We start from the raw sequence: 23,423 nt of genomic DNA, 5'->3' as shown, positions 1-23,423 counted from the left end.
CCTGTGTTGGAGTGTTTCCCCTTGGCTTTGGTTTGGCAGAAAATCATCCTCAGAGTAGGGATAATGAGGCATTTTTAAACACACTTTCCTTAATAACAAAATGCCATGCCTCTTTGGCTCCTGGGACAACAGGAAATGCCAACTGTTCGCCTCCTGGCAGGGACAGCATTCCAGATTCGGTGAGACATCATACGCCTTCCCGCCCACACCACTGATTCAAGGGGTGATATGCAAGATCGAGGAGTCTCGCCACCTCAGCATCATTCTAATAGCCCCGTGGTCGCCAGCCAGGCCATGGTTCTCGTAGCCGTTCAGCCGTTCATCTTCTGGTGCAGCAGGGGGGACAGGGTCATCCTCCCCACTCCACAGAAACTATACCTCACAGTGTGGTTCCTGAGCAGGTCACGGTAGGTCACCTCAGTCTTTCCCAGGCTAATCTAGAGATCATACAGGGCGCCAGGAGAAAAACTACCAGGGTCCAGTGTAGGAGCAAGTGGACCAGGTTCTGCCACTGGCCAAACTCTAAGGCCCCTTGCATGTACCTTGGATGACGTGCTCTCCTTCTCGGCTCACCTCGCCCATTCAGGCGTGCAGGTGGACACTTGCTGCACTTACTTGGCAGCCATTGGAGCCTACAGAAATTTGGAGGAGGAGGTCTTTTCATCTTCCAAACCGATTGTCAAGAAACATCTGATGGCACTCGCCAGGCTATACCCGCCCATCAAGAGGCCACACCCCGTGTGGGACCTTAACATAGACGATGCACAGAGAGTTCTGCACTGCATAGACATCAGACGTGCCCTAAAATTCTACTTGGACAGGACCAAGGGATTCCGCAAGTCGGACACACTTTTTGTCACCTTCAATGGATCAAGGCCGGGGTATCAGGCCTCTGAGGCCTTCATAGCCTGTTGGATGGTCTCAGACATCAAGGAATGTTACGAGGGACAGCATAAGCCACTGCCGGCCAACATGCACGCCCACGCGGTCAGAGCCAAGGCAACGGCCATTGTGTTCCAGCGGCATGTCCCCAGGCAAGTCATAAGCAGGGCGGCCACATGGGCCACCCCTTCGGCTTTCTGCAAGCACTACAGTTTGGATGCTGGCTCTAGATCAGACGCGGCCTTCGGACAGTAAAGTCTCAGTATGAACCAAGAACAGCCACAGAGGGAAAGGCGTTAGGGTTCTCATGTGAATCCATGGCCGACCTCATGATGGAGGGCAGGAGTTACAGGTAAGTAACTTGTTCCTGCTCCAGCATGGGGTCTGGCATGGATTCACATGCTCATTAATAAGGATAACCCAGCAGTACACATACACACCCATAGGAGGTGGCAAGGCTCAATAGAAGTAAAAACACACACACCTGGAAGAGATTCACCTCAAGTGTGAACAGGTTGCGTAGCACCGCTTGGCCGACCCATGAACCCTCCTTGGAATCCCTGTTGACGCAGTAGAACCTGGTGAAGGTGTGTGTGGACCTCCACATAGCAATCCTGCAGATGTCGAGCAGAGCCGCACCAGAGAGAAACACAGTTGTTGTTGAGATGGTGTTGGGAACAATTCCTCTTTACTGCACCTTTCCTTCCATTTCTATGGACCCCCAAACTCTTTGCTTTTATTTTTTATATCAGACCTGTTTCTTTTACAGTGCCTTAAGCTTCACTACACTGGCTTTTGCTAATCCTTTATGGGGAAACTAACATGTCCTTCAGGCTGTCAGTACTGAAAACATTGTTTCCCCTTGTTTTGTTATGTTGTTACTACTGATAGTAACTTGTTATCACGTGTGCTAACTTTTGATCTTTGTACAATGCATTTTACAATGCAGTACAATGGGGTACACTTTGTGTTTTGCCCTAGATGTAACACTCAAAGGATTTTTGGTTACTCTAGATGTGCTAAATGTACAAGCTGGTGGCAACATTGACTTTTTACCATTTTTTTGGTGCATTTCGTTTTAGTTTTACTGCATGTGTCTACTAACTGTGGCGAGTGGTCAAACATGGCCATACCACAAGATTTTTCGCTTGTCCTTTGGCCATCTCGTTTTTTAGCCTTCTTCATGGCCTCTGAGCCCAGGAAAATCCTTATATGGACTTCCAGTGCCTGGGAAAGCATAGACCTTTGGAGGGATATGTGTGTTTGCTGCCAGGCGGTGGGTTGGACTGTCTGGTCCCAATCCTTAAACTGGTGCCAGTGTGTCCGAGTGGTATGCATGGGTTTTGCCCATACATCGTCTAGCAAGCGAACAGACATGATGGTCTTCCATCTGGACTTGTGCAGTTGGTAACGGAATCCTTCCTTTTTAGTCTCCTCACGCATCAGTTGAAAAAGTTCAGAGGCCCTGGCCATCATAATGTGAAAAGAGCCGACTTTGTCCGGTGGAGAGGTCCTGTGTGGTTCATCCACACCCGCTGGCTTCACGTCAGCTGGTATAAAGTCCTCCGCTTTGCCGGTGTCCGTTACTGTATCCATGCCTGTGTTTGATGCCGGATCCCTGGTCGGAGTCAAATCCCGAGGTGAAGGCAGTGGTGGAGGTGTCGGTTGATGCCTTGGGCTAGCTGGGTCCTGTGATCTGTGCTTGCGTCCGTAGAGGATTCCCGGGAAGTGGCCTTGGGGGGGACTCCTAGAAGGAGCAGCGCCCGGTTTGGGAGGCAGTCTCTGTTGAACTTCCGAAACAGGCGTGTGCAGCGTGGTCAGAATGTCCAAAGGCATATCTCTCGGCTGAGGTGTAAAAGGAATGGGCAGTCAAGGTCCCAGACTGATGCGCCTCCTCTGGTGAGTTGGGAAACCAGGCTCACCTCCTGGGGATCCACCTACCAACACGGGGCCCTGACCCCCTTCGTAGTCCAAATGATAGCCTTCGGGCAGATTATCATCGCCCTCCTCGGAGCTCGAATGAATCTGCACCAGTTTCGCCGGGGCAGCTTGTGGTTCTGTACCCTTATTAAGGTCAGCAGGAGCTTGGCCCTTTTCTCTCTGGAGACATCTTGGGCGGAACTGCTTCATGCTGTGGCGGTAGGGACACCTGAGGGGCGGCTGCCGCCGTGACTATGGACACTAACTTGGCTTAGACACTAAGTGGCTTAGTGAGCAGTGCACTATTTGCAGATTAGTCAACTGGGCACTATATCCCCGAGTGTGGAAGGGTGAGCAGCAGTGCATCATTTCTATCAGGAAACGACAGTGACGAGAAGGAGGAGATGCAGAAAAGACAACGTCCCCTGGGAACTATCCCAAGAAAGAACAACTTGGTGTCCTTGTGAAGTGTCTTGAACACTATTAAAAACCCAACCATGCTGACACCTTAGATAAAAAGCTTAAACTTTAATATCCTTGTTGTCCTTTGTTACAACTTGTGACAGACTCCTGAGAAAGTCTTGTTCTTCATAATCCCCATGCAGGGGTCGAAGTTACGAATGGATAAGGAGGAGCTAAAAGCAGCCCATGGGTATCTACCATTTACCAGTGAACAAGAGCAACCACTGTAGAGTGAGGAGCAAGTACAGAGTGTTCTGCAAATCTAGCTTGCCTCATAAAATACAAACTTAACATTGTGTTTGTTCTCCAGCTTGGGGTCTGGCATGGATTCACGTGCTCATGAAAATTCCCTGTGGTCAGGCCGCAAATCCTCGGTTTTTGCTCTTTTGGTATATCACCCTCTGGGTTATAACCGCGAGTTTTGTGAAGAATTTGCTGCCCTCGTTGCTTCTCTGCATCAGAAGTATTTTAATCTGATTATTGTGGGAGAATTTAATCTTCCAACGAATACATATAATTGTCTACTCGGTAGCCAATTTCTGGCGACAAATATCAGATTTGGGTTTCTCGCAGCTGATTACCTACCCTACGCATCAGCTGGGGAATACCCTTGATCTTATTTTTGCCCATCTTGCAGTTCGGTCTGTCTTTTCAGCATTCCCTATTACTTTGTCCGATCATATGGTGGTCCCCTTTTCTACGACGGCAGTGGTTTCCCCCTCTTCTCTCCTCGGCAGTCTATTATGAAGCGCTGCTGGCATTCTGTTCTCTTTCAGAACCTCAGCTGTCTGATTTCGGAGGGTTGCACTAACCTCCTCCACTGCTCGCTGGCAACAGTCTCCCAGATGTTTAAATCAGTTGGGGATACCCTGGCACCTGTTAAACTTGGTTTTGTGAAGTCTCATCGCTCTGAGGCTTGGTTCACAGCGGAACTTAAAACTCTTAAACTACACTGCAGACAGGCTGAAAGGAAATGGAGAATGGCCTATCTGCCGTCTCTTACTGTCTTGCAACTGCTAATTACCATAAAGCAATTCTGGCGGCCAAACAGACCTTTTTTAGCACTAAGATGGAACATGCCATTAATCAACCTAAAGCCTTATTTGCTGCCGTTCAATCGCTAACTGTGCAAGCCAAATCGCAGTCTACTACACCTTCCTCACAGGAACTATGTGATTCTCTTTAATCTTTTTTTGACAATAAGATAGCCACTATCTGTAAGGCCATTTCCTTAACCTGTCCTCAGGTGGTGCTGTCAGAGCCATCATTTGGCTCCCCCATCACTCAGGATATAGCAGCTGGTCATGGGTCTTCTTTCCCGGTCTTCTCAGACTAGGATGTTTTGTCTGCTCTAAAAAGTAGAAAGTCAGCATCGCCCAGTGATCCCATCCAGCTTTCCATTTAAAGAAATGTTTCTGATGACATTGCTCCTTGGGTAGCCAAAGCATGACTCCTTTTCAACAGGGTTGATCAGGATAACCTTAAACATGCCCTTATAATTCTGCTGTTGAAGAAGCCAGGCCTGGATCCGTCAATCTTGTCTAACTTTCATCCTATCGAGGGGATTGGGTCCTCCGACGTATTCCATATCTATGACAGTAATCACCACAGCTGTGCTGCTTCGGAAAATCTTTCTGCGTCCTGCGTCGATGATGTTGATACTGTCCTTGAGGGCCTCCGTCGAGCCGACGTCACCGGATGTTATAAGTAGGATGCACGACGCCCGTAGCCTCAGTTCCGTTTTTTCCACGAATGTGTTTGCTTCGGAGATCTCGGCGCGCCTCGGTTCTACTGAATCCTGTTCTTTCGGTTCTTCGAACCTGTTTCTTCATTGCTATCGAAAATTATGTCTTTGGCTTCTTCCACCCCGTGGTACGGGTTTAAGAAGTGTCTGGTGTGCTGGTCCAAGATATCCCTGACGGATACGCACAACGCTTGCCTCTGGTGCCTCGGGGAGGAGCATGATACGGACGACTGTGTCGACTGCCAGTCGCTCACTTCGAAGGCCTTGCAGGAACGTAAGAAGAAGCTGTCGGTCGGTAAGGTGGCCAAGCTCCGGAAGTCGCGTTCCACTGGTCTTTCTACGGACGATTCGAGGGGCGACTCTCCGCATCGTCGTCGTGAGTCCGGGGGTTCTCGATCTGGGAGTCGGTCCCGCCATTCCTCTGCCTCTTCGAGGCACTCCAGGAAGTGCCGTCACAGGTCACCTTCCCCGTCCTCTTCCGAGGACTCTGCCCGTCGGTGGGTAGCTTGTCCCGACAAGCATTCCACGCCTGACGAATGGGATTCGTTCCGAAAGGAGATGTTGGCGATTTTTCAGTCGCAGGGCTCCGGTCCGGCCGCGCCGTCTGAGGACACCGGTCGAGGCCGTGCTAGAGACACCGCTCGTCCGCCTTCGGGCTCGAGCAGTCGTCGCGACCACCGGGCGCCTTCGAGGTCCCGGTTGGACAAGGATGGTCGCTCTAGGCATGCCCATTCCAGGTCCCGGTCCTCGACGCCATCGAGACCACGAGACTCTGTGAAGTCTTCGAAGAAGACATCGATGCCAGCAGCGCCAAGGTCGTCGACGGACTCTCTCGAGGCCCCGCCTCCGAGGAAGTCGTCGACATCATTGGCGCCCAGGCTGTCGAGAGACACGCTCGGGGCTCTGCCCTCGAGGCCTGTGTCGACGCCGTCGGCGCCGCGCTCGACGTCCACGCCCATTCCGTCAACACCCTCGACGCCTTTCGAGGTAGCCTTGTCGGAGGTACCCCGTGGCACGGTGGCACCCCCCAGAAAGGCGATGGCTAAGGCTAAACATGTCTTTGTGCCCTTTTCTGTACCCTCTTTCCAGCCTCTGGATTATATTTGAGGTGGATGAGGGGTCTGAGGAAGGTGAGGTTCCTGCATTGGTTCCTGATGACATTGTTTCTGGTCACAGTCAACTTGAGGACCTGCGTCAGTCGCTTCACGACGCCAGTGGTCTAGACACCTCTCCGGAGGTGGAGTTTGGTAGGCCGGAGCCTGGCACGCATGCCGAATCTTCATATCGGCGCCTCATGTCGAGGATCACTGAACACCTGGGTTGGTCTGCCCCCCCCCTGGGGATTTTCAACAGGATGACCAGACTGATATCTTGGACCAAGGTCCTCCAACTGACCTGGTGCTACCATTCCATATGGCCTTGCAGAGAAGGATGGCTGCGGCTTGGACTTCTCTGGAAATATCGCCCAGCCAGTGGCGACCCCTGCTACTTGACAACGCACCTTACTCCGGAGAGTTTGGTGGTGCAGGCGGCTACGGCCGCCGCAAAGCAGGCGTCGTACTCTACCATACCTCCTGATAGGGACGACAAACGTTTTGACGGCTGGGCGAAGAAGGTATTTTCTTATGGGGGTGTGGCGCTTCAGGCTGCCAACTCTGTGTGTGCCTTGTCTCGTTTCATGCACTCTCTGTGGAACTGCATTTCCTTAGCGGCTGATCATAACCCCGAAGGGGAGGAACGGGATAGTTTCCTTGCTATCGTGCAGGATGGCAAGGACGCCATGTGTGAATCCGTTCAGTCGGGTCTGGACATGGTTGATTGCGTCAGTCGGTCCATGGCGGCGAGCACCGTAATGCGCAGGTTTGCGTGGTTGCGGAAGTCGGGTTTTGCTCCGGATGTGCAAGCCCGGCTCCTCAACATGCCCTTTGATGGTGAACCTCTTTTTAGCAGCAAGGCTGACTAGAGTCTTGAGAGGTTGCAGACCTCGAAAGCTGCAGTGAAGTCGTTGGGCGCTGCAGTCCGCCAATCTCCGCCTTTTCGTCCTAGGGGACAGCAATGGAGGGGAGGTTTGTTTCGTTATTACTCATCCTTTAGTAGAGCGAGAGGAGCTGCGAGTCAAAGGGGCAACCGTAGGAGTGCCAGAGGTGGAAAACAAGGTACTCGAGGTGCCACGGTCGTGCAAGCAGTTGCCTCTTTGCCCTCAGGCACTGCCGCAGCTGTTTCAGCTCAGTCATGAAGCCCATGCTTCGCTGGTTGGGGGGAAGGCTGGCGCAGCATCTTGTAGAATGGCATGCCATTACTTCAGATCATAGCCCACAGCTACTGTCTTCCTTTCCGGCAGAGGCCTCATGACAATCCACCAGGGAATCTCTCTTTGAAGAGTCCGGATCCGCTCCTTGCGCAGGAAATTCAATCCCTGCTGGAGAAAGGCGCCATAGAACTGGTGCCCTTAGCGGGGAGGAACAAGGGATGGTATTACCCTTATTTTTTGATTTCAAAGAAAGACGGGGGATTGAGACCCATCATGGACTTGCACGGTTTGAACAAGCTCCTTTGGAAGGACAAGTTCAAGATGGTTACTCTTTCTCAAGTCCTCCAGGCCCTTCAACTTCAGGACTGGTTGGTGTCTCTAGACCTCAAGGACGCTTATTTTCATGTGCCGATCCATCCCAAGCAAAAGAAGTACTTGAGGTTTGCGGTTGGTGACTCGCATTTTCAGGTTCGGGTCCTGCCGTTCGGATTGACCTCCGCCCCGAGGGTCTTCACCAAGCTCATGGTGGTGGTGGCAGCGTATCTCAGGAAAGGAGGGATTCACGTCTACCCCTACCTGGACGATTGGTTGATCAGGGCGTGCTCTCCCACCCGAGCAAGTCCTGGATCATCTGTCTGTCACCTGCCACTCCCTTTACAAGCTGGGCTTCTCCCTCAACTTAAAGAAGTTCCACTTGACGCCAACTAAAAGGCTCCAGTACATCGGAGCAGTGCTCAACACGTCCCTGGGGCAGTGTTTTCCTCCCCAGGTGAGGGCTCATCACATTCAGCAGATGGTGCACAAGTTTCAACATGCCCAGAGTCTCCCTGTGTTAGAGTTCTTGAGATTGCTCGGCCTCATGGCATCCTGCATTCTTCTGATGCCCTAGGCCAGGTTGCGGATGAGATCTTTGCAATGGGCACTCAAGCTCCAGTGGTCTCAGTCCTCCGGCAGGATGTCGGACCCCGTTCAGGTGCCGTCCTCGGTCGCCCAGGACCTTCTGTGGTGGGCCGTCGAAAGCAACCTGATGAAGGGGGCTCCGTTTTGGCTGCCGTGGCCGGAGGTGACTATCGTGACGGACGCGTCCCTCACGGGATGGGGAGCTCATGTCAACGAGCTGACAGTCAGCGGTTGTTGGTCTCTGTCGGAGTCCAGACTCCATATCAATCTGTTGGAGCTGAAGGCCGTCAGGTTTGCCCTGAAGGCTTTTCTGCTGACTGTGCAAGGAAAGAATGTCCTGATTCTGACGGACAACACGGTGGCCATGCACTACCTCAAAAAAAAGGGGGGACGCAGGGTCACTTCCTCTGTGCAGGGAGGCGATGCAGCTCTGGTTCTGGGTAATCCAGCAGGAAATTTCGATCTCGGCAGTTCATCTAGCCGGAGACGAAAACAAGATGGCGGATGCTGTGAGCCGGCAGAGCGCGATCTCTCACGAGTGGGAGTTGGCTCAGGAGATTCTCCTGGAGATCTTCGCCCTTTGGGGGACCCCTCAAGTGGATCTCTTGCCTCCAGTGTCAACCGGAAGTGCTAAAGGTTCTGCTCGCGGGAATTTCCTCCAAGAGCAGCCTTAGGAGACGCGTTCGTGGTGGAGTGGTCCTTCCCGCTGCTGTACACGTTTCCTCCAGTCCCCATCATCCCACAAGTGCTGTAGAGGTTACGGAGGTTCGGTTCCAGGATGATGCTCACTGCTCCAGCATGGGCCAGGAGGACATGGTACCCGGACCTTCTCGGCTTGTCCATCTGCCTTCCACATCGTCTTCCCTACCGAGACGATCAGCTCTCATGGGAGGGGGGGGTCAGGTTCTCCATCCAGAGGTCAGATCCCTCAACCTTCATGCTTGGCTTCTGAAAGGTTGAGGTATAAGGATTGGGACCTCCCTGAAGACGTGATGGAGGTGTTGCTTTCAGCCAGACGGCCGGCAAAAAAAAAAGTCCCTGTACCGTTGCCGTTGGAGAAAGTTCTGCGACTGGTGCAGGGTTAAGAATGTGGATCCTTTTTCATGTGACATTCCTGTGGTTCTGTCTTTTTTGCTTTCTTTAGCCCACAGGGGCTTGCAAGTGGGTACCATTAAAGGTTACCTGGCGGCGCTGTCCATATTTAAGCGCTCGTCTGAGGAGTGTTCTTATTTTAAAATTCCTTTAATTTTTCAGTTTGTAATAGGGCTCACTAATGTGTTCCCTTCGTCACCTTTCCAGGTGCCCGGTTGGGATTTGAACCTTGTTCTCAAGTTTCTAATGGGTGCTCCATTTGAGCCTTTACATTCTTGCCCTTTGAGACTGTTAACTCTTAAAACTGTATTTTTAGTTGCGGTCACTTCCGCTTGCAGAGTGAGTCAGTTACAGGCACTTTCAGTTAAGCCACCCTTCACTGTGTTTCATAAGGACAGGGTTGTCCTTAGAGTTCGTCCTTCCTTTCTTCCGAAGGTGGTGTCGGAGTTTCATTTAGGCCAGAAGGTTATTCTTTCGACATTTTATCCTCCTCCGCATCCTGGTAAGGAGGAGGAGAGGCTCCATAGGTTGGATCCTAGGAGAGCTTTAAGCTTCTACATTTTTCGCATGTCCCGGGTCAGAGTGGACGATCAGCTCTTTATTGATTACGCTGGAAGGCGTTCGGGACAAGCTGTGACTAAGCAGACTTTGTCCAGATGGATTATCTTGGCAATTTCGGAAAGTTACCGCCTGGTGGGTAAGGACCCTCCAGTAGGCTTACGGGCCCATTCGACTAGGGGTATGATTGCCTCTACTGCCCTGCAGAGGGGTGTTCCTATTCGTAACATCTGTGAAGCAGCCACTTGGTCTTCGGTCCATACTTTTGTACGTCACTACTCCCTAGATTCTATCCGTGGGCAGGATCTGGCCTTTGGCAAGGCGGTCCTTTACTCTGCAATTTGATTGGGCATTCTAAATTTGTATATTCTAAATTCTTTTCCCACCTCCTTACGTTGGTACTGCTTTGGGAGTCTGTCATAGATATGGAATACCTCGGAGGACCCAATCCCCTCGAAGAACAAGTTGCTCTCTTACCTGGAAACGTTCTTTCGATGGGATGGTCCGATGACTTATTCCATATCGCTCCCTCCCTGCCTTCCCCGCTACAGAATTTCTTATGCGATATCAGCTTACGTTTCCGCAAGGCTTTCTGTGATCCTACTGGCAGAATATTGGTGCCACACTTTCTGGGAAAAAACTACAACTGAGGCTTCAGGCGTCGTGCGTCCTACTTATAACATCCGGTGACGTCGGCTCGACGGAGGCCCTCGTGGACAGCGTATCGACCTCAGCGACACAGGACGCAAACGCCGAAAGATTTTCCGAAGCAGCACAGCTGTGGTAATTACTGTCATAGATATGGAATACGTCGTCGGACCATCCCATCGAAAGAACCTTACCAGGTAAGAGAGTAACTTGTTCATTTCCTTGCATCCCTTTCTAATGAAACTGTTGGAATCCTTGGTCCCCCCAACCCTTAGTACCTTTTTGGAATCTTCTGGGTTCCTTGATCTTTTTCAATCAGGTTTTTCACCCTGGCTGAGGCACTGAATAGGTTCTGGTATCAGTTGTTGATTTGGCCGGGCTGGTCGACCAGGGGTGTGTGGGTGACCCGATTCTGTTGGATCTGTCGGCAGCGTTTGACACCATAGACTAACCTACCCTGATCGCCCACCTTGCCGCCGCGGGGCTCTCGGGTCAGGTTCTGGCCTGGTTCTCTTCCTTTTTGGCGGGGCAGTCTCAATTCATATCCTTACCGCCTTTTCATTCCTTTCCGGTCCCTTTGCTGTGTGGTGTTCCTCAGGGCTCCTCACTGTCCCCCACCTTGTTCAACTTATACATTCAGCCACTTCTTGGCATTATCTTGCACACAGTTCCTATGCCAACGACACACAAATTATTGTGCGAATTGACCTAACTCAGCCTGAGACAGCTGGTCGTTTTAGGAGCTGCTTAAAGGCAGTCGGCGATTGGATGGCCACGAATTGGCTTAAGTTGAAGGCTGAGAAAACCGAGGTGTTGGTTGGCGCAGCAACCCCGTCCTTGTTTTGGACCCCTGAGTTTTGGCCCAAGTGTCTTGGTCCTTTTTCCCCTCTGGTTTCTTAGGTGAAGGATTTAGGTGTCAACATTACAGCATCATTATCTATGGCCGTACAGGTTTCTTCCACCTGTCAGAAGGGTAATTTTAAACTGTGCACCCTACGGAAAGTGCTTCCTTGTATCCCTTCTGAAATTGATGCCCAGTTGGTATCATCTTTGGTAATTAGTAATATTGTTAACTGCAACGCGCTTTATCTGACTCTCCCGCGACATCTGCTCCATCGTCTGCAGCTATTGCAGAATATAGCAGCAAGAGCAGTTCTCCACCTGCCCGTTCGGCACCCCTATGACTCCACTTCTTCACCAGCTTCATTGGATCCCAGTTGAACAGCGCATGAAGTTCAAGTCGCTGTGTCTGGTTCATAGAGCCTTCTGCAAAACTGGGGCAGAATATCTTCAAACAAAGTTCTCCCCCCTATAAACCCTCCAGGTCACTTTGCTCACAATCCTTGAAAACTGTTCAGCTTCCTATGATCAAGTCTCCTGAGTCGAGGGGGCGTGCTTTTTCAGTGGCTGCGGCAAAGGCATGGAATTCACTCCCCCTCTGGATGTGTGCTATTGAAGTCCATCTTCCTTTCCGGCAGGCGTTAACCACTTTTCTCTTCTAGTACTCTGACTTATCTGGTCTGGCTGTCGCCTTGCGGTTGTAGCACCATGATGCTCTCGGGCAAACTATGCGCTTTACAAGTATGCATAAGATAAGATAAAAGAAAAAACAGTTTCACTTTCATTTACAAACTATTTCTCCTCTAAACCAATCACTGAACTCTGGGTCATACTGCCCCAGCCAATGACTGCCCTCTCCCTAAGCCCCTCATCTGGCAGCCATCTTCAGATTTTTACTGCTCGTTCAAGTGTTGGGAGTCCTTGAGTTTTGCTCTGTGAGCTATTCTACATTTTTTCACGCTTTTTGAGAACATCCTATTTTTGTCAAACAGCCTGTGTGCTCTTTCTCTACATCAGCCGACGTGCGTTATCTGTTTTGTCAGTGAATTTCGGCGCCCTTCAAGGGTAAGGATCATTGAGTGTTCGTCGAATGTTCCAGAATGCCATCAGGCATACTACGCACTCCGGACAATGTCGGAAGAGAAGAAAAGGGAAGCTCCCTTTTCAAGCTCTGTTCCAGCTGCGGACTGTGGAATGTGTTTGTAGAAGAAAAACACCTTCACTGCCTCTACTGTCTCCACCCGGACCACCAAGAAGATGATTACGAAATGTGCCTCATGGTTCAGCAAGAGAACCATGAAAGGTCGTCACAGTAGACTGGTGGCGTGGCTCAGTGCCAAGGCCTCTACCATGTGTCCCAAGTAGGGACATGCCTCACCCACGACCGGCCGGTTCGAGGAGCGGGCTTCTAAGTCCTTTGAGGGTGCCCCATCCGTGGGGGCCCAAGACAAGACCAAGCACAGCAAGTTCCGTCTCCGTTGGGGTCTCTGCGCAAGCGGGTCCCGCAATGGGCAGGGCGCGTTCAACCTCCTGATCTGCTGGCATCTCCAGCCATCGATACAGCTCCTTCTCAAATAGGAAATCGCCCAATATGGCCTAAGCTGCGGGAGAAGCACGAGAAGCCTAAGGTGCAGGAAAAGGCGACTGACCTGCCCAAAAAAGGCCCAGGCGGCGCAGGAAAAATAGTCATTGATGGTCGAGTTGGTAGCAGCCGCTCTCTCGTAGGCCAAAATGGCTGACATGGTCAAAGTAGCGCTGGCTGCGCCCAGAGTGTCACTGCCCCCGTGGGAGGAGGCCTCCACCTGTGCCGTAGAAAGGACACCGACAAAAAGAATGCCGGAGCTAAGCCCGAATCTGACCCCTCATGATGTAATAAAGGGGAAGGGGGCGAGGAGTCCTCAGTCGAGTCATACTCCAAGGAACTGATGTTTCATCCTCAGATGAGGAAGACCAGGAGTTCATATACACAACCCATGAGGACCCGGGGGTCAACGACGACGGAAACGCTGATGGCGGAAACAGGGACAATGGAAATGCCGGCGGCGCAGGGTCTAGTGAGCCTGTCGTGCCAGCTCCAAGAGATGTATCGCTGGACATACTCCCGACCCTGCAGACGATGCTGTCGGGAATTAAGAAGAGGATGCCCCCTACCCCGGTGGCCCCGGCAACTCCGGCTGCCTCTGGCGAAAAAGACGAAGTGTCACCCAGCACCGCCTCATCAATCTCTCCACCTTGCTCTTCTACCCCACCGGGTGACCTTGACACGGGAACGGACACAGTGATCACGATAGACGAGGACGACATTGTCACTGCGGGGGGCTTGCCGCAGGCGAGAGTGCCCCCCACCCGGAGGAGTTGGGATCGTTTCATGTCATGGTCGCCAGAGCGTCCAAGCTCTTCCAGCTGACACCTGAAGAGACCAAAAAGGAAGGCTTCCTCTACCTGAGGCACGGGGCAAAGATGAAGACCATCATGGCGGTGCCCCTTCAGAACGACATTGGGAGGAGGGCCTGGCCCTGATGAAGAACCCGACCCCAGCCAAGCGGGATAGGCTAGAGAAAAAATACTGGGTGCTGGATTCCGCACCTAGATGCCTACGGTCGCATCCGTCGCCAGACTCTGTGGTATCGGCGGCTGCAAGGAAGAAGTCATCTAACCCCTCGTCTTCGTCCTCCGTCCCTCCGGACAGCGAGGGAAAGAAGTTGGACGCCATGGGGGAGAAGGATCATCTACTCTGTGCCATCGACAGTCAAGGCGACTAACGCACTGGCGATTCGGGTCAGATACGACAGAGAACTCTGGTACAAACTGGCCCCGATTCTGGACGACTAACGGTAGAGGTGATCTTCCACCTTGAGGAAGGGCAGGTGGCGTCGGACCATGCCATTACGCTGGCCCTGGACATCGCAGACACAGGTTTCTGACAGATAGGGAACAGTGTCTGTCTCCGGCGCCGAGGCTGGCTGAAGGCCACCAACTTCTGCCAGAGGTACAGATGTGAGTAACTGGACAATGCCCTTCGGGACAACCTCTTTGGGAAGACTGTGAAACAAGTCTTTGCAGGCCATCAAGACTGACATGGAGACCGCTCTCCCATCGGGCACTCTTCAGCAACACCGCCCATCCTTTTGTGCCTTAGGTGGAAAGTCCAGTAGATCGATGAAGGGTTTCGGTGGAGGTTCCTCGTCGTACCGTCAGCCCTCCCTTTCAGTGGAGGTGGCTAGGGCCATCGTCACTCTCAAGGTGGGACGCAGGTGCAGAAGCAGGACTGAACCGGCCAGGACGTCAGGCCCCCACCCATGCACCCCGATGGGCAGCCGGCTGGCGAGTTTCATTGGCAAGTGGAAGGTCATCTCCACCGACAGATGGGTGCTGGACGCTCTCGTCCACGGATATCCCTTGGATTTTCAGCAAAAATTTCTGCTGATCCCTCCGGTGGCCCGGCAGGAACTGCACATCCCTCAGCTCCTGCAGGAGGTACGGGCCATGCTACAAAAGGGGGTGATGGAGCTAGTTCCAAGACTACTCCAGGGATCCGGATTCTAATCCAGATACTAAGTAGTAAAGAAAAAGACCGGGGGCTGGAGGCCAATTCTAAACCTGCAGCATCTCAACAAGTACATCAAGTACCAAAAATTTAGGATGGGCACGTTGCAGCATGTGCTCGGCCAAGTCGAGAAAGGAGACTTCTTGAGGTTCCTGGATCTGGAGGATCCTTACTTCCCCCCATCCACAGGAAGCATCGTGAAGTTCCTATGCTTCGTGGTCCAAGAAAGACACTACCAATTCAATGCCCTCCCTTTCGGCATGAAGTTGGCGCCCAGGGTGTTTATGAAGTGCCTGTCACCAGTGGCGGCCCATCTACGTCTACAGGGGATACACGTGTTCCCTTACCTCGACGACTGGCTCATCCGGGCAAAGTCAAGGGAAGTGGCCGTCAGGCATACACAAATGACCATCCAGCTGCTGACGGATCTGGTTTCTCAGTGATGTATCCAAAGTCCTGCTTGAATCCATCACAGAACGCATTGTCCCTAGGAGCCAGGCTCAACACAGTCTCCTGCCTGGCATATCCGTCTGGTCAGAGGGTAGTGGCCATTCTGGGGAAGGTACAACGGCTCTCCCTGAAGACCTCCATGGTGCAGACCATCAAGTCGCTGCTTGGCATGTCGTCGCTGTGCATCTAACTTAACTGGCTCTACAGGCTACAGATGCGACCTCTTCAGGAGTTCCTGGATGCTCGCTGGATACAAGTGTCAAAGCTTCGCAGACAAGATCCTCCCTCAACGAGGAGTTCCGTCGAGAGGTAAGGTGGTGGAGCGTCCATTCCGTCATCCGGGGAACAGGGTTTCAGAACCCCCATACCAAGAGACGGTCACCATGGACGCTTCCCTGGAGGGCTGGCGAGCCCATGCCAGATGTCTACAAGCCAAAGGCATGTGGCTGCCGGAAGAGAAGGATCTCCACATTAATAGCCTGGAGATGCGGCCAGTGTTCTGGGCCCTCAAGTGGTGAGGATCTTCATGGACAACACCACCACCACAATGTTCAACATCAGGAAGGAGGGGGCACCCTATCCCCAGCGCTCTCCAGAGAGGCGCAGGATATGTGGGGCTGGGCCGTGGACCGAGAGATGTTCCTCATCCCCTTCGACCTAGTGGGAGTCAAGAACACCATTTCCGACTCCCTCAGCAGGGAGTTGCGCTCCTGCCATGAGTGGCAACTCCAGCAGGATCATGCATCCTCCTCGTGTGGGGCACACCCCAAATCGACCTGTTTGCGTTTGGGGCAAACTCCAAATGCCAGAAATTTGCCAGCAGGTTCCACCAGCCGAGGAGCATGGGGGACGCGTTCTCCTTCCTGTGGGATGGCGTGTTCCTTTATGTATTCCCTCCACTGCCGCTCCTGCTGCGAGTCATCAATCAACTCAAACAATGCCGATGCAGGATGATACTGTCGCCCCGGCGTGGCCGAGGCAAATTTGGTACTCCGACCTTCTCAGTCTGTGAGCGTCGCCTCCGGTGAAGCTACCAGTGGTCACAGATCTGCTCACCAGAGGAGGCGCAATACTGCATCACAACCCAGGATCGCAGAACACAAGGGCTTGGCTCCTGCAGCCCTTGATTGTGGAGGAAACCAGTTGCCTGCGGACTGAAGGGAGGTCCTTGCCAAGTCCAGAGTGTCAGTGACTCTTAAGTGCTACGGTCACAAGTGGAAACGTTACGCTATGTGTTGCTGGTTGTGGAAGATCAACCCTCTGAGGATCACGGCCCGCAGGTTCTTCCGTACTTGTTGTCCTTGGCCAAGGCACGGCTGGTGCACGCCTCTATCAAGGTGCATCTGGCGGCTATCTCCCTCTACTCCAGGTCTCTAGGACGATCTTCTCTTTGGTCGCACTGTCTAGTTAAGGAGTTCCTCAAAGGACTGTTAGGATCTTTCCCTGCAGGTGAAGGCTCCTGTACCGGCGTGGGAACCCCCTCTGAGCCTAGTTCCATGTGTTAATATCCCAGCAAAAATACTGCCATATTTTTCCGGCGATATTAACGCATGGAACCTGCGGGGGACACCCCTGCATTATTTTTAAAGGAGCGGGGGAACCCCTGCTCTCAAAAAACAAATTATATCCCTCCCCCAAAATATCACCTATGGCTGTTCCAGACGACCATATATACGGTGATATTTATGGTGGGGATAATATGTAGTGATAGCCCAAGCCTATGCATCAGGCCCCTCTCAAGTTTCTCTCATGGAAAACGGCCTTCGTTGTGGCCATTACCTCTGCCAGGAAGGTGGGTGAAATCCAGGCCCTATCCTGCAAACACCCTTATCTGACTTTTCACGACACAAGGGAGGTGCTGCAGAAGCACCCCTTATTCATGCCAAAGGTTCCATCGGAATTCCACCTCAAAAAGCCTTTGGTGTTGCCTGTGTTTTTTCTGAAACCTTTGTCGCCAGCTTAAAGGACTTTGCACTCGCTGGATGTGGCTTGTGCTCTGAAGTTCTACGTGGCACGCCTGAAGGGTTTCCGGATGATTGCTCAACTGTTCGTGAACTTTGGTCCTTTGACCCATGAGAATGCCTTGTCGAAGGCTTCCATCTCGAGGTGGCTCTCTGGCTGTATCACACACTGTCATCGGTTGGCAAACCGACAGCTGTCCGGCTGTCCTAGAGCCCATTCCCATTCCACCAGAGCGATCGCTGTGACAACGGCGTTCCTGTCTGGTGTGCCCATGCTGGATATCTGCAGGGCTGCTACACGCATGTCCACGCACACCTTCACAAGATTCTACTGCATCGACAGGGATTCCAGAGAGGAGTCCAGGGTCGGCCAAGCAGCGCTATGCAACATGTTTGCTTGAAGGTGAGCCTGTTCCGAAGGTGAGTGTTTTGTTGTACGGCTTTGTGTTCTTTATTCATGAGCATGTGAATGCATGCCAGACCCCATGCTGGATAAGGAACAAGTATTGTTCTCCAGCATGGGTCTAGCATGGATTCACATGCAAACCCTCCCTCCTGCCCCTCTGCGGCTCTTCTTGGTCATACTGCCACTTTTCATGCTTACCAAATCAGAAGATGGCTGTCAGAGGAAGGGCTTAGGGAGTTGGCAGTCATTGGCTGGGGCAGTATGACCCAGAGTTCAGTGATTGGTTTAGGGGAGTAATACATTTGGTTAGTGAAAGTGAAACTGTTTTTTTTCTTTTACTGAGGATTCCCGGCCTGACGACAGGGAATATTCATGAGCATGTCAATCCATGCAGCTCTCTCAAAAGATCTTTATTCATGTGTTTTTCCCTACGCCTCAAACTTCCAAGTCAGAACAACTATTCCAATCGGCTGAACCCGGTGCGGGCCCTCCCTCGCCTACTATGCCTCTCAGATGACGGATATCTGCAACAAAGTTTTTTTCGGAATACACTGGTGCCCGTTTTGACAGGGTAGTGACCAAACAGACCCTGTCAAAGGTGGTCCATTTTCTGCATCTCGAAGTGGTGCAATCTGGAAAGGATCTACCTGAGAGCTGGCTTCTATCTGCCCCGCTTTGCTTAGAAGGTTCTCAGCCTTAGACATTTGCCTAGTGGCTACCTGGGCCTCACTGCATAGGTTTGCCACACATTACTGCTTGGATTCCCTTTCATGGCAGACAATCGCTTAGATAGAGCTGTCATGATTTAGAGTGTTCTAGTCCAGGTGGTGTCCTCATCCACTTACTGCTGTGGAGTCTATCATAGATGATGAATCAGTGGGAGGAAGAAATACATTTGAAGAACAAATCCCTTGCCTCTCTGTAATGATTTTCTGCTGCATGTTCCGCCCATTAATTCCTCGCCTTACCTACCTGCCCCTCTTGGCAAATAGTTGGTTACACCTCTTTGTTCTGCAGTCCCTCCGCGTATGTGTACTAGGGAAAAAGAACAGAACTGAGGTCATGGGGCGCCTCAACATTCGATCCCATGAAGATGTGTTGAGCGCAGCTGCACTCTTTGGTGGGAGAATAGTTTCCAAAGAGAAGGTGCGCTGGACACAGATTATCATAAAGTAATATCCATCAGCAAGAACATTACAGGAGGTAAATAATGTATTTGTCTTGGTAATTTCATACTAGTCATGCACCTTCACAAAATTAATAATTCCCTTATGCGTGGATACATTTAGTCTTTTTAGTCAGCAGCCCACCGAAGTAGGGGGCAAATTGAGCATTATGGGTGCACCTGTTTTAAAGCTACATGGTATTTAATCCTCTGGCTACACTTGCTTTTTTATTCAGAACAAATTAAATATTGGTATGTTACCTGTTTCTTGAAACAAACACCAAAGAAAATAAATCATGATTTAATGAATAGCTTATTCTTTAATTGCAGCCGGATTCAGAAATGGATCCAAACGTCTCTGGTGAAGGAGCCAGTGCTACCGCAAGCACTGTTAAGCGAGTGATGTCGATCGACGCTGGACAAGATGTCAAGCGGTTCAGGACAGCTACTGGAGGAATCAGTACAGTAAGAAGCATTCTCTTTATCAATAAAAAATAAATGCACTATTGATGCAATGTTTTTGAAAGTGTGCTTTAACGCGCCAATCACATATGTGTCACTAGTTCAAGTGCACCGAGGTCAGTAGTGACATCATGATTGTTTGCTGAACTGTACAAATTGTGTAGTGGTCAGAGCTCTTAGTCCGCTTATTAGTTACTTAATGCCCATGATCACACACAACCTGCAGGCAGACTTAAACACTAATTGCCGTATTCACATTAGTGGTGTAGAGCAATGTGGGCAAAAACCTGTATGATAAATAATCCAAGAAGGCCAAATGACCACTGCACTGCTTTGCAAGGGAAAACAAGGTCTATTATATGCAAAAGTCTGACGGTCTCGTAGAACCGAACTGACACAGAGCTTGTCACGCCCCAAGAAGTTACAGGTTATATAGTGGAAAACTGCACATTATCATACATAGGTTACAACTTCATCCCACCACCCTCCTTGACTACCACCTATATAGCATGCTAATACCCCCCTATAGTCCCTTGACCGATTGGCCACACCTTATCTAAGCCCATTCCCCTATGCAAGTGGCCCACTATATCCCGATTGAATCCTAGTACATGATTGGCTAACAGTTATATTGATACACTAATACATCTTAACCGTCACGTGATGTGCACCCCTCCGACCCAGGCACATTTAAAATAGGACCGGCAAGGCCAACTCTGCTTTGATAAAACAATGGGCCTTCTCATTATACCAGACGCTGCAACACACACAAGCTTCACCTCCGACCTTGGAGTAAATCCTAGCATCATGTCTGCTCATCCTATCCCAAATCACAGTACGTTCCATACACAGCTTCCCCCTTATCTCCTTCAACCCCAGGTGCCCAGTAGACGTGACCAGGGCACCACTTTGAGTCTGAATTTCATGGATTTATTTGCTTTGGTTAGGCATCTACTTGTAGTTCAAATGGAATGACCGCTCCTTGGGTTAGGGCAGTAGTGCTCTAAATCTTCGCTTGGCCTATAGGCATCACAAAACCTCATGCCCTGTTCTTATGAATTTGTCCTTTAAAGGGCGCATCCCTACCTGCCCTCCCCATATCTAACATTCCATGCCCACCGCCTGCGAGCTCAGCAGCTGGATACATTTTAGCATTTATCTGTGTTGCGTGTTTGCCTCCGTATTCGGCTTCTCTCTTGGGGGATTGAAAGCAGATTTCTCTTGAGACTGAGCTAAACAGTGCCACAGCTCCATATCATGGCCTTCATTCTATTTATCGGGTGCTAGGCCTTAAAATCCAATATGGTGGCACTGTTGCCATGTCGACCCCCTGACTTTGCTTTTACCATAATACCTTGCTGACTTCATCTTCTACCTACCTCAACTTCCTTCTCGTACCTCATTTGAAATTAAACTGTGTACTATTTCTTCTCCAGCATGGGGTCTGGCATGGATTCACATGCTCATGAATATTCCCCGTCATCAGGCTGGGAATCCTCGGTAAAGAAAAAATCAGTATCAGTTTCGTTTCTGATCTGTCTTTCGTAGTAGTAACCAATCACTGATCTCTGCGTCATACTGACCACAGCCAATGACTGCCCTCTACCTAAGCCCCGCCTCTGGCAGCCATCTTCAGATTTTTACCGCACGTTCAAGTGTTGGGATCCTCGTGCTATTGCTCTCGAGCGTTAGTGCTATTTTTCACGTTTTTTCTCAGACAAATTTCTCTTTTTTCAGTCAAAAGAGCCTCAAGCTCCACCGTTTCTTCATCCGATCAACGGGGACCCGTGTCGGATTCGTCTACGCCCCTCAAGGGTGAAGATTTCGTCGAGCCACGCTTTTGGAGGACTCCAGAAGTTTCTCAGGCCCATCTCGGACATGGCCCAGGAGAAGGGAAGCTCGACTCCCGGAAAGCTGTTCAGGGTCTGCCCTGGATGCCAGCTTCAGAATGTCTTCAAGGAGGACGAACACTCCCTTTGCCTTTACTGCCTACATGAGGACAAGACGCACGTGGAGAAGGACTGTGCGTTTTGCGGCAATATGTCGGAGCGGACCATGAAGGACTGCCATCAACGTCTCGCCAACTGGCTGGAAGGAAAGAGCCCGTCAGGCGAGAAGAAGAAGAAGTCCGAGCGGTCTTCTAAGACCTTTGAGGGCGCCCCGGCGACGGGGGTCCAACAGAAGGCCAAGCACCGCGAGTTCACTGGCACCGTGAGCGCCGAACGGTCGGGCTCTACGGGCGCCAGGCAGGGCGCATCCTCCCCGGCGCCATCAACCACGAGCCAACACTCTGGCTCGGGTAAGAGGAAGGCTGAGCACCCGCGAAACTCCTGGAGAGACCCCGGTCGTGCCCTAAGGCCCCATCGGAGGGGGAGCGAGGTGGTGACCCTCCCCCCAAGGAGAAGGCGGTGAGCGCACTTAAGGTGGTGAAAGCCTTGATCCATCCGGCCAAGGCCTCTATCGAGACAGTCTCGGCGGCCCTGGCTTAGCCTGTCGAGGCTACACCAGTGGTGGCGACCCCGGGGCCCAGAATCTCCCTGCCACCGCGGAGGGAGTCCTCTTTCATGCCCATCGACAGGACCCCCGTGAAACCTCCGACGGAGAAGAAAAAGGGGGGGCAGGAGGTCGTCGTGGACTCGGCCTCAACCTCTGAGGAGAAGCTGATCGAAGTCTTAGGCCACAGCTCTGGCGTGGAAGAAGGCCATCCTGTCGGGAGGGACCCCGACGTGGAAGACGACGAGGGCGTCGAGGATGCCGACGGGGCTCCTGATCGCCCGTCGGATCTCCCTCAACCAGTGCCGCAAGACAACTCGGCGGCCATTTTGTTGGCTATACAGTCCTTATGCTCGGAGATAAGGACGAGACTGCCGTTACCACCAACGGAGGAACCGCTCCCGACGGGGGATCCCGAGCCAGGCCCTTCTGGGAGCCCTCCCACTAAGAGAAGGAGGATTCATCCTCCACCTCCTTTTCAGCCATCGCGCCCTGTTCAGCCCTCCTCCCCGTCCACGACACGTGGGGATGATACAGGGACTGACACGGCCGCGACGGGTACAGACGACGAGGTTTACAATGAGGATCTCCCGTCGTCACCTCCCACACGGGCTTCCCCGCCCGACGAGATTGGATCGTTTCACTCCATGATCGCCAGGGCATCCAAGCTTTTCCAGCTCTGCCCGGAAGAGAAGAAGGAAGGTTTCCTTTATCAACGGCGCGAGACCAAGAGGAAGACGGTCCTCGCTGTACCTCTACTAGACGACATTTGGGATGAGGGCCTCGCCCTCCTCAAGAACCCATCCACGACGCCGGCTAGAAGGGATCGGTACGAGAAGAAGTACCGGGTCCCGGACGCGGCCCCCTTGTGCCTTCGGGCACAGCCGACCCCGGACTCGGTCGTCTCCGCGGCGGCCAGGAAGAAAGCGGGGGGGGGGGGGGCGCGGCCTCTACGTCAACCTCCCCGCCGGACGGCGAGGGAAAGAAATTAGGCGGCCAACGCCTTGGCTATCGTAGTCCGCTAAGACAGGGAGTTGTGGTACAAACTGGCCCCCCTGCTGGACTTCCTACCAGACGACAAGAGGGCAGAAGCCCTAGAGATCTTGCAGGAAGGAGAGGTGGCGTCGGACCACGCCATTACGATTGCGACGGACATCGCTGACACTGGATTTCGCCAGTTGGGCAACGGCGTGTGCCTTAGGCGGCGTGGATGGCTCAAGGCTACTGACTTCCGTCAGGACGTGCAGACCAGAGTCTTGGACATGCCTTTCGACGGAAACAACCTGTTTGGGAAAACAGTGGACGATTCCCTTCAAGCAATCAAGGCGGACACGGAGACGGCCCGGGCTCTTGGGGTTCTTCAGCAACGGCGGCCGCCCTTTCGGAGCGTCGGAGGTAAACGGGGTGCCTCCAAAGGTTCCAGCGGCGGATTTTCCACCTACCGTCAAGCGGCCCGTTCGTCGTCACAGGAAGCTTACAGGGGACGAGGCAAGTCAGGCGGACCCCGCCGTCGTCGCCAAGGAGGGCAAGGCGGCAAAGCCTCGTCGAAGCAGGACTGAACCGGCCGCGGGGTCGGGCCTCCACCGAAGCACCCCGGTGGGAGGCTGGCTGGCGAGCTTTGTCAGCGTGTGGGAGTCCATCT

General features: G+C 52.2%; 1 protein-coding gene across 8 annotated transcripts in view; it reads left to right on the top strand.

Moving 5' to 3' along the window:
* Positions 1-23,423, top strand: part of TRRAP (transformation/transcription domain associated protein) — a 2,065,012-nt gene that overhangs the window by 1,185,276 nt on the left and 856,313 nt on the right. For all 8 annotated transcript variants that reach the window (XM_069647248.1, XM_069647247.1, XM_069647244.1 and 5 more), the window contains one exon: positions 19,157-19,291. In XM_069647248.1, the coding sequence (XP_069503349.1) occupies positions 19,157-19,291 (135 nt within the window). The remainder of the gene's footprint in view (positions 1-19,156; positions 19,292-23,423) is intronic.

This window comes from Ambystoma mexicanum, chromosome 2q, assembly GCF_040938575.1.
Source record: "Ambystoma mexicanum isolate Mex_15411 chromosome 2q, UKY_AmexF1_1, whole genome shotgun sequence".
NCBI lineage: Eukaryota > Metazoa > Chordata > Amphibia > Caudata > Ambystomatidae > Ambystoma > Ambystoma mexicanum.
Note: the sequence above shows the minus strand (reverse complement) of the source record. Positions and strands in the feature narration are given on the sequence as shown.